The sequence below is a fragment of the Rutilus rutilus genome (assembly GCF_951802725.1).
Source record: "Rutilus rutilus genome assembly, chromosome: 17".
In the NCBI taxonomy this organism is placed as follows: Eukaryota; Metazoa; Chordata; class Actinopteri; order Cypriniformes; family Leuciscidae; genus Rutilus; species Rutilus rutilus.
The window spans coordinates 12642509-12654194 of NC_140230.1; the positions used below are offsets into that span (position 1 = coordinate 12642509).

The 11686-nt window shown below is 37.0% G+C and overlaps 1 protein-coding gene across 1 annotated transcript; it reads left to right on the forward strand.

The window, feature by feature from the left end:
- Positions 1–591: 591 nt before the first annotated feature.
- On the forward strand, positions 592–11301 carry cep76 (centrosomal protein 76). Its single transcript, XM_084385184.1, has 12 exons — positions 592–831; positions 2803–2961; positions 3079–3160; positions 4013–4237; positions 5314–5499; positions 5761–5858; positions 6433–6561; positions 6662–6850; positions 6993–7159; positions 8023–8356; positions 10549–10766; positions 10929–11301. The coding sequence occupies exons 1-12, from the start codon at positions 769–771 to the stop codon at positions 11065–11067; spliced, it is 1989 nt and encodes a 662-aa protein (XP_084241310.1). The 5' UTR covers positions 592–768; the 3' UTR covers positions 11068–11301.
- Positions 11302–11686: the final 385 nt, after the last annotated feature.

Below are 11686 nucleotides of genomic sequence, written 5' to 3' on the forward strand. Positions count from 1 at the left end.
ATTGTGTCCAACCTCAGTCAACAAAATCATAAAATTGGGTTATTAGCAAACTTGAATTCATGAATGTGAGATTTTGTTAAAAATGTAAGTAAATTAATTAAAAGCACTTTTCATCCTCTCCATATTTAGTGAAGCCAAAAAGTAGCCTACGAGACTCTCCCATAAAACTGATGTCTTGAACACTGATAAATGTCAATATTTGACACCACAATATGGCTGAATAAGTACAGATTTGAAAAAAATAAATGTAAGGTAGTTGCATTATAGTTTTTACAAAAACTGCAGTTTGTGTTATAGTATAGTTTTAGTTTATGTTAAATATTCTTTCGAGAACTACAAGATCCAGGAGGCGACTTTTCATGACGTACTTTCCTAAGGATGAAGGGGCGTCAACGCTGTGCCTGAATTAAACTAAATAGATTAGCATTTCCTATAATCTCAGAATTCGTTAAACATTAAAGCTCACGAACACCATCGTTCTTTAAAAGTAATGTAGTTTGTTTTTAGTTTACAGCTTTTAGAGTATTTTAAAACCGCAACTGCGAATATGCACAGGCACTGTGACGACAGATTCCCGCTTGCCTTTCCGCCAGGATTTAAAATGTCAGTTGCAGGAGGAGGCGTTGACATCACATCCAGCAATACAACAACATCAATATACTGAATATGTTGAATCCGCGCATTTAATGCAGACGTTGACGTTGAAGTTGAAATGCTTAGTTATAAACTTGTAGTTTAAACTTCTGTCGCATTTTCACGCTCGAAAACATGTCCCTGCCACCAGAAAAAGCAACTGAATTAAAACAAATAATTCATGACCATTTAATCAAGGTAAGGTGATGATCAGTTTGTTTTTACTTGCGAATCATGACTTAAATTATGTTAGGTGCCCGTATGTGACTGTGAGTAAAAAAATGTATGTCAAAAACCATTATATTCCTGTTTTACACAATGTTATATGAAGTTATTTTGTTGCTCTGAGTCTAAAAGAAATGCATTACGGGTTTTTTTCTCGATGCCTTGTGGTTTTTATTTTGTGCTGGTATATTTGTGCGGTTGACATGACAACCATACACTAACTTACGCCTACACTTTAGTTAATTTAGACCAAAAGGAATGGCTGTTCTTGTTATGTAAGTTATACTGTTAATGTATTTGTCACGCCGCTAAGACTAACTTTTTGCCACATCTGCCAGTGGCTGGTGACTTAAGAAGATGTACCTGCCATAAAAAATGTTTACCGGCCATGAAATAGTTTTTTGCAAAACAGGCAGTAATGACACCAAAATCTTAAATAACAGTGAAAATGAACAATTCTCTAATCAAATTTCGATACCACAGCTAAAACTACCAGTCTAATCTAAATTTAGTCAGTAATAAAACAAGAACAAATAATTAAATTACAAGCAAAAACACAAATAAATACAATTTAACAAAGACTTTTCAGGTAGGTCTAACAGTAGTTTTCAGCCTACAGAAATTTAATAAACTAAGCAAATGTAAATTAACACTGCATAGTCTTCTCTTCACTGTATAAATTAAACATCCATATTAATTAATCCAAATTTTTCTTTGTCCTTAGTTGTTGGATTAACATTAAAACACAGACAGCAGCAGGTAGGTATCAGGCTGCTGTCACTTTAAGAGTGAATGCACGGATCTAATATACTGATACTGCGTCATTCTCAACTGTTTACTTTCACTTAAGATATAACCGACTATGTTTACTGGGATACTCGCCATTTGTTTTGTTTTTTTACAGACTTTTGTGTAAATTTGTACGCTCAAGCGAAAGAGAGCTCAGTTTAGTAATCTCATGCTGTCTGACGCGGCTTTCTGGGTGTGCTTCGAATGTGTGCTCACACAAAACGTTCCACACAGTGTCCGAGTAACGAAATAAACTCCCTTTTGTGTCGTCTTGTCAAGGCTTAAACGTTCGTGACGATGAAGCGCTGGCCCGTCAATTGTCCCTAGCAGCGTTCACGTTAATGCATTGTTAGAATTCATAAAAATATTACCGGCCAACCGGCGAGTGATACCGTTTCATATCGCCAACACTGATTTTTACTTGCATTTTTGGCTCTTGGCGAGTGTTAATTTTAGGCCCTTCACACACCCACTCACATTTGTTTCACTATATTAGTGAGGACTAATTGCATAGACTTCCATTGATACTTGTAGCAAGTATTGATAGTGTGTGGGATTTCCTTTAGGTTTTTTTTGTTGTTTTTTTGCCCTTTTTTGATATTCTCTCCTACCTGTCTATTACCTGCAGGTGTGCGATGGTAATTGTTAACTGATTATCTCACAATTCTGAAAGTTGTTAAGTCAGAATTGCGTGTTATATAGTCAGAATTGCGAGATATAAACTCGCAAAGCGAGAAAATAATAATTGTAATAGAAATAATAATTAAGAATTTTTCTGAGAAAAGAAGTCAGAATTGTGAGATATAAACTTGCAAATGAATATAAATATATAAATAGATATAAATAAATAAAAACCGGAGAAAAAAAGTTGTGAGATGTAAACTCGCAATTGTGAGAAAAAAAGGCAGAATTGTGAGATGAAAAGTCGCAATTATCTTTTAAATTGTTTTATTCAGTGGCAGAAACAAGCTTTCTTACCCTACCCCTAAACCTACCAATCACAGAAATATGTCACTATATAAGTGAGGACATTTGGCCCTCACAAGTTAAACCTACAAGTAAAACAAGTAGTTAAACCTGTACACACACATATACCTAAAACTTGATTTTGAAAAAAAGTAGTTTAATGTTATTTGTCAACTAACCCATTTTCAGATGGATATCCATGGTAAGATTCGTGATGTTTTAGCGGAGACGGTGAGGGGTGACGGGCACCATGGACAGCGCTCGCTCTCTGAGGAAGACTTCATACATGCTCTTCAGCGGAGGGGAATCGTAGATGATGTGATGAAAGATCTCCACTTTACAAATGTGGTACGAGTATTCAGATTTTTTTTAACCTGTATTACATACATTGAGATTACAAAAAAGAATTCATCTCTTCACTGAAACGCAAATTTTATAGCTCTTTAAATGTTGGCTTCTCACCAGGATGTTTCTCACACTGAAGCTGATACTGTGAACAAGTCTGCGACCCATTTTGTGGACAAGAACATCACACAGCTGAAGACAAGTGAGTGCCTGCTTGTGAGGGTCATCGTTTACTCACCCTCATGTCGTTCCAAACCCATAAGACTTTTGTTCATCTTTAAAACACAAATGTAGAATTTTTTTTAAAATGAAAACCGAGAGTTCTGCCCCTTCATTGAAAGTCTATTCCACTAAAACTTCAAAATGTTCATAAAAGTCAAGCAAGTATGGTTGAGCTACTGTTTACCATATCTGATGTGCTCTATGCTTGTGCGTTGGTCAATGCTTATAGCCTAAAGTAAATCTATTCATCATATAAAGCGATCAAAACACTTAAATTGCTTTGTTCACATGGATTACTTTTACAAAGTCGTAATGAATTTTATGAAGTGTCAAAGTTTTAGTGAAATGGACTTTCAATGGAGAGGCAGAATTGATTAATAATCAGGTTTCATTAAAAAAAAAATCTTCATTTATGTTTTGAAAAAGAAACAAAAGTCTTGAGTAATAGACTTTAGTCAGATTAGAAGCTATATTGAATTTAACAAATGAAAACAAGGGTGTGAGGGATAGACTTATCAAAACTGTTTTATAGTTTTTGTCTACTGAAAGTTTTTATTTTTTATTTGTCAGCTTAACAGTTGGTATGTTGTTAAACAACTGTACAATCCATTGAACTTCTATCCGCCACAACCTAATTTTTATTCCTGTCAAAAATGAAGTAAGCCTCTACTCTACCTGACTAAGATCTATTGATATCACCTTCATGGTTGGGAAAAGAACCATGTAAGCCTTCTGTCTACCATCTTTTGTGTCCCACTGAAGAAAGAAAGGGAGGTGTACATGATGAAATTGTCATTGTTGAGTGAATTAACCCTTTAAAAACTTTCACCAGCTAACATCAGTCCACTACGGAGATACCTCTACCTACAAGTTCTGGGTGGGAAGGCTTTCCTGGAACACTTGCAGGAGCCAGAGCCTTTACCTGGTCAGGTGTGCTCTACATTCACCCTTCATCTCTACTTCCGCAACCAGCGCTTCCGCTCCAAACCAGTCCCGTGTGCTTGTGAACCAGACCTACAGGAGGGCTTTCTTCTGGAAGTCCACAGAGATGGCCCAGGTTTCTCATGCAACCTTACTTATATTAGCAGCCTATAACATACTCCTCCTAATTTCAAGAACATGTGTAAAGGCTAATGATAAAGAAATGTTTTTTTAGAATCATTCTAAATGTAAAAGAATAGCAGAGTCCACACCACACCTGTAACAATATGGGACAGAGAAACAGTGTCGCTGGAATCACTTTCACAGCGAGTATTTATTTATTTATTTATTTTTCTTCATCTGATGAACGATAAAAGCATTGACAGCCAATCTGAATTTATCCTGCTTTAATGCTCGGTACACATTGTATGATTTTGGGCTGTCCCAGATGAAAGATGACCAATCGTGGCGATTTCTGTGTTCGTGGCTCTTACACGGTGGTCCTACGTCGTACAGTGAGAGAGGTTCAAAGACAGCCGTTGTCACAGTCTTGGGACCAAAGATCACCTGTGATAATGCTAGATAGATTTAGCATGATCATCTCAAAGTGTGTTTGCTGCTACGACCTACATCTACTGACCAGCCAATAAAAGTGCAGCATGAAACGGCGTATTGATCAACTCGACATGGCGCTTAAACTTCAAACTACTTACCTCAAGCTCCATTTACAAAATTAGCATGCCAAGTTGGCCTCTTTTCCCTAGCAATGACCATGTCCATCTTCTTTTTCGCTTACTCTTTTTATTTTATTTTTTTTAAGCACATAAATACGAAACTACAACTGCCAATTTGTTTACCACTAGCACATGCTGATGACGTTTTATTTTTCTATACTAACTTGCTTCGTAGCCTTGCGATTCAACAGGTGTCATCATCGTACAGTCTGCGTACACGTCGTACCCAAGTTTATTAGATCCATGTCGTACAGTGTGATTTGTAATGATCTTATTGGATGGATTGCTGTAGTCTGTAGCAGGCATAAAGAGTTTGAGAATTTAAAACCATAGGCAACAAAACTGCTGGCGGTTTTAATATTAAACAGAATGATATTGTGCGTTGGTGTGGACGCTGATATAGTTATTGTTCAAGTTATGTTTATAGTTATCATTCCTTGTGTGACAGGGCCTTAACTATGGTATTGTTGTGTTACAGGAGATGCTAGCAAGATGGCTGATGCTACCACCATGTTGTCCATCTGTGATCCAGTGCATATGGTGCTGATTAAAACCGACACGTCTGGGGACACGACACTCGTTTCTTCTTATTTTCTTGACTGGCGGACAGTTCTCAGTGCTCCCAATGGAAAAAACGCTGTCTCAGTAGAACTACTAGGAGTGGGTAAGCAAAAGTCCATATTATTAAATTATTTCCTTTCAAAAATACTGTTCACCCAGAATAACAATTCTGTTTTAAGATATTTTGAAGAATGTTTTGTCCATATATTGAAAGTCTAAAGGGGACTAACTTTCATTGTATAGACACAAACAGTTGAAACACTCTTCAAAATATTCCTTTTTGGTTAAACCTTTTAAGTTGTTAATCCATGAACATTGTTGATGGGTATGTTTGTGTGCTTGTGTATTTTTTTTATTTTTCCAGGCAGTGAATGTAAAGTACCTGCTGGTGTTCTGAATCTGAAGTTGGAACTGTATCCTCCCCTTACTGAGACCCTGAGCCCTGATGTCATCGCCACCCAGGTGAATCATTACTATATTAATGCTTCAGTTCATTTAAGTCTTGTTGATTAGCTCCAGCCATAACCATGTAATAACCAGTCCCTATTTACATTATAGGAAAAAAATTGGAATTATGTTGGTAATGCATAAACAAAAGTTCACAGCAGTGAACAAAACAGCAGTTCTATTGCTAAAAGGACAATGCAGATAATGATTCAAATGTTTCTGGTTTTAAATATTCTGGAATGTCTTGCCCCATAGACTTCCATTGTATGTGTATTACTGTAAACATGATTTATTGTGTACTTCTCTCTTCTTTTTCTTCTTCTTCTGCTCCTGAGTCTATGGCAGGCCATAGAACTGTACATAGGACATTTATGAAATTTATGAAATAATATGTTAAATAAAAATAAATGAGGTGAACATTCCTTTTTAAGGAGTTTTGGTTCTCTAAACATCATTTGTCCAAAAAAGGTAATGGTAAATCATCAACAAAGCTTTCTCATTCTTGTAATTTCTCTGTTTTTACAAGGGTTGTCTCTGTAACACCTAAAACAGAATGTTTAAAAAAAAAAAAAACATGGTCTTTTTCCAGCAATCCATGGAGAGACGGAAAACAGCAGAGAAGGAGAGGCTGTTTTTGGTTTATGCCAAACAGTGGTGGCAGGAGTTCTTGGAGATTCGACCCTCACACCAGTCCAAACTGGTGAAGATCTTTGCACAGGTGACCTTACTGAGCACCGTACTGGTGAATGATGATATAAGTACCTATTGTTTTTGTACCTATTGTGTCAGATGTCTTATTATACTTGTGTGTTTTCCAGGATGAAAATGGTGTGAACCGGCCTGTGTGCTCATATGTTCGTGTACTGCGTGCCGGAAGGTTGCTTGAGAGTCCGCGGCAGGCGGCGCGTTTCGTTAGCCTGTTAGCTCAGGAGAGAGCGCCTATGGTTGGGGGAGGAGTCAGGCAGGAGCAGTGGTGCTCTATGATGGCCTTTCTGTGCAGGAACAAGGCAAGACATCCTGTTAAATGCTGATCTAACACTGAGCACTGAAACTGAATAATCAAACGCTAGAGTCAAATATTAGAATGTACTGTTTTTATAAACATCGACAAATTTGATTACATTTATTAACATGTTTTTTTGGTGTCAGGGTGAATGTGAGGATCATGCCACGTTGCTGTGTAGTCTGCTGTTGGGATTTGGACTGGATGCTTATGTATGTGTGGGCACCAAAGCCAAGAACATTCCACACACCTGGGTCATGACCTGCGGTACAGACGGCTCCATCACCTTTTGGGAAAGTTTCACTGCACACAGGTAATAATTCATACATTTGAATTGTTCTTAGTTATCTTTTAAACTGCCTCGAGCATGGCTCCATACTAAAAAAAAAAGATTTAAAAGGTTGTTCTGCCTGTTTGAAAAAAGGTCAATTATTATGTTGATTATAGTCTAAAAATGTCACCCACCATGCTCCCAAACAAAGTTTCTATTACACTCAACGTTCAATCCAAAAAGTAAACATTAAAATTGTACCTCACTAATGAAACAGTTTTTTGTTACAGTCCTCCTGTGGTGAAAATCAAGCTTTTAATTTATGTCTGTGGTGTTTTTAATATATTTTAAGACAAACCATGTGCAAATTCATAAGTCAACACTAAGACTAAAGTGTGCCAAGAAAATATTCCCCACACCATTACACCACCAACCCGAACCATTGATACAAGGCAGGATAGATCCATGTTGTTTACGCCAAATTCTGACCCTACCATCTGAATGCCGCAGCAGAAATCGAGACCCATCAGACCAGGCAATGTTTTTCCAATCATCTACTGTCCAATTTTGGTGAGCCAGAGTGAATTGTAGCCTCAGTTTCCTGTTCTTCGCTGACAGGAGTGGGACTTGGTGTGTCTTCTGCTGTTGTAGCCCATCTGCTTCAAGGTTCCACTTATTTTGTGTTCAGAGATGCTCTTTAGGCTGTTTTGTGGAAATTTTGACTGATTCATTTAAAAATAACTTTTCATAAGACTAAACGCTATGTTCGTTGCTGCGTGCTGTAAACACTGCTGGTGACTCTGAAGATGTAACATATGAAAGATATGTAAGATCAACAAACCTCCCTGTTAATTTGTTGATATCTTGCTTTAAGACTAGCTTTCCTGCTTTATTTTCTGTACTAGATACCTCCACCGTCCAATAGACCCAGATGCACCTCCCATGGTCCCCCAACCAAAACCCACCCACCCTTACCGGACACTCGGCTGCGTCTTCAACCACAAGACGTTCTTGGCGAACTGTCAGCCGTCAGATGCTGTGGAGCTGTGCGTGTTTAACTTCACAGACGGCTCCCGCTGGAAGGCCATGAGTGAGGAGGCCGTGAGATCTGTATGTGCTCCCGGCTCCACCTCTTCTCTTCCGCCGACTCCTCCCCTCTGCTCTCCTTCTATAGTTCCCAATGAGGCCAGCAACCAACTGGAGCTGGAGATGCGATACCTATTAGCAGAGCATAGGAAGGTAATAAAAACACACATGCTCAAGCAACCTTTGACACAAAGCAACTTGTGTAATGTGCATTTCTGAATACAGTCAAAGCGAACTTTAACCCTAAAATGAAAATTCTCTCATCATTTTACTCTCATGTCAGTCCAAACTGACAAAAAACATCAGTAAAGAGTCTTCTGATGCTGCACTACTGTTAAGTTTGGAGTAAGATGCAGTAAGATGTTTCACCAAGGCTGCAATTTTTTATTTATTTTTGCTTATTTTTTCAATTTTAAAAAACTGTTTTCTATTTCTATATGTTTAAAAATGTAATTTATTGCTGAATTTTCATCATCATTACTCCAGTATTCAGTGTCATATGATCCTTCAGAAATCATTCTAATATGCTGATTTTCTGCTCAAGAAACATGTATTATTATCAATTTTGAAAACAGTTGTGCTGCTTAATATTTATCTGAGTACATTTTTTTTTCCAGGATTCTTTGATTAATAGAAAGTGCTATTTTAGAAGTAAAATAGAAGTAAACGTCTTTGTCACCTTTGATCAATTTAATGCATCCTTGCTGAATATTTTTATTTTTATTTATAAAAAAAAAAAAACTTACTTACCGATAATGTTTTCATGACCATTTTTCTAGTGCATACATATTTTGTAGTGAATTTCAGCACAAATTGTTGTTGTTGTTTGTTCCTCCTAGAAAAAAAGTATTGTATGACTTCAGAAAACTTGGTAACGTTATATCATGCAGTCATGACTCATGCTCGTGGCCTGATTGGAGGTAGCTCGCCAACAGGCCGTTCACATATCGCGTCTTTTGCGCGCTCAAGTTCGTTCAAATGTAGGCGCGCGGCATTATTCAATAATTTGAAGCTTCAATTATTACCTTTCATAATTGAAGCGATGCGCTCGTTTTTTTCCAGGCGCAGCGAGATAAAAAAAAACTCTCGAGTCTCAACTCTTCAGAATGCCGCAACCAACCGTTCAGCTTCGCCCTTTCCATAACAACATTGACAGCTCAGTCAACAGGAAGGATGGGGGTGCACCCAAACACTACGGGTGTTTTTCTCCGTAAATAAATCTCATAGCAAAGCTACAGCAAGCGTTTATCGGTGGTGGAAATCCAATCCATTATCTACTAAAGCTTCTTTGTTGTTGTGGAGAGCGCAGTGCATGGTTGCATAGCAACGACAGACACCACGGAAAAATCGGACCGAATTTTACTATTAATAATAAAAGATAAGCTAAAGTGCATTGTAAATGTCAGTAATTTATCTTTTTTGACTCATTCTTTTTATAAAAAATGATTTAAAGTCTGAAATATGTGAGGTTTATAAAAACCTTTTTTGTCAGAACTTTACTTGAACTTGTACATGTTAGTATATAACATGTTGCAAGACACTTTAAAAATCTGGCTATCATTTTTAATGGTATTATTTTAATGTTTATGTAAAAAAAAAAGTGCATATTGATGTTAATTTTATTCGTTTTTTGCTGGTTTTCGACATAAAACTTGGTGAATTGATTTCATTGTGTAGTATTAGTACTTTTTGAACAGGATTCTGTGATAACCGTGATATTTTTTGTCACTATAAACATGAAATGAAATGTTCATGCCATTTCATCTCTAGTTATGATCAACTATGATCAACTAAAATCAACTAATTATGTGTTTTTTACAGTATAATATGCAAAGTACAATTTTCTATATAAAGAAAAAAATCTGATTCTGTTCTTTTCTCTGACACACGTTGTTGGGTGTGGAAGGTTACTAATGTGATTGCTTTATCTGTAAATTTAATTAATGCTTTTTCAATTACTGAATTCATTGAAATAAAATGAATTCTTTGATTTGAATATATTTTTGGCAATGCGTCGGTAGTGTAGGTCTTAAATTTCAATCTTTATGGTCTTAAAAGGTTCTTAAAAAGGTCTTAAATTTGACTTACTGAAACCTGCAAGAACCCTGATGAGAGACCAGCGCATTCTTAGTTTTATGTTCAGTGGAAGAAAGTGACATTTGTGAGTCTTTTGGAGCAACACGAGTATTAGTGTAATTTAAAAAATATCTCAGTTTACCACAGATATACAAGACTACTTTCTTGCAATTGAAAAACCAGCGGCAAACTATGGCTGACAGACAAACTTATACTTGGATACTTTTTAACATGCTTTTGGAATTACTAAGTGTAACGTCTGTCTGCAGGATCTTGGTCTGGCAACGGTCTGGGATGATCACCTGTCATACCTGCTGTCAGCAGCGCTGTCGGCGTATGAACTAGAGCGCTGTACAGGTGTGTCGTGTGGAAACGAGGAGTTTCAGGATGCTGTGAGAAGGGCGGTGCCCGACGGACACACTTTTAAAGGCTTTCCTATTCATTTCTTGCACCGTAATGCGCGCAGGGCGTTCGCTACCTGCCTCAGGTACCTTCACAAACAAACTGATCTACCTTTAAAATGTCTTTTTTAACTGATATGTCTTAAAACGGAAAACTGTTTAGAGAAGGACTTTTTGCTATTTCGTTCGGTGCTGTTAACTGTTGAACAACTAACATCTACTAACTTGTTCTCTTCTGTATCACTCAGGTCACCGTTCTGTGAAGAGATTGTTTGCTGCAGAGGGGATCATGTGCGACTGGCGGTGAGGGTTCGTGTGTTTGCTTATCCAGAGTCAGCTTGTGCCGTATGGATCATGTTCGCGTGCAAGTACAGATCCGTGCTGTGACAGAAAGCAGTACGATCTTTCACCTCAGGTTTACAGAATTCACAAGTCTTCTGACTGTATGCTAGGTTTAGAGTATTAATATGAGTTTTGGAATTGCATGTATGGCATGATGTTATACTGTCCATGCTGCTTATGTATGTTCAGTACAACAGTATGTGTGTGTGTCATATATGGAAACTGTTTCAAAATGGTATTTATGGATATATTTTTCTAAATAAATTTTATGATACCCTTAATTGTATTTAGCTTTATTTCTTTGTTGTGCCATTTAAATCACCGCTACTTGCTACTTAAAGGTTGTCAGTTTTACTGGTGAATTATTTTTATTTTTTTCATGTTTTGGAAATAATTATATTATGCTCACTAAGGCTGCATCAAAAATACTGTAAAAATACAAATATAGTAAAATATAATTACAATTTAAAAGAACTGTTAGAATGATTTCTGAAGGATCATGTGTGACACTGAAGAATGTCGGTAATCAGACAGTTGATGGACCCCATTGACTTCCATAGTAGGAAAAAAAAATACTATGGAAGTCAATGGGGTCCATCAACTGTTTGGCTACCGACATTCTTCAAAATATCTTTTGTGTTCAGCAGAAGAAAGAAATTCATAC

What these genes read in the sequence shown, in the direction of transcription:
- cep76 (XM_084385184.1), top strand. Translation starts at nt 769, where the DNA reads ATGTCCCTGCCACCAGAAAAAGCAACTGAATTAAAACAAATAATTCAT. An exon ending in ATCTCCACTTTACAAATGTG is followed by an intron (nt 2,962 to 3,078) that starts GTACGAGTATTC and finishes GCTTCTCACCAG; the next exon opens with GATGTTTCTCACACTGAAGC. An exon ending in CTGATGTCATCGCCACCCAG is followed by an intron (nt 5,859 to 6,432) that starts GTGAATCATTAC and finishes GTCTTTTTCCAG; the next exon opens with CAATCCATGGAGAGACGGAA.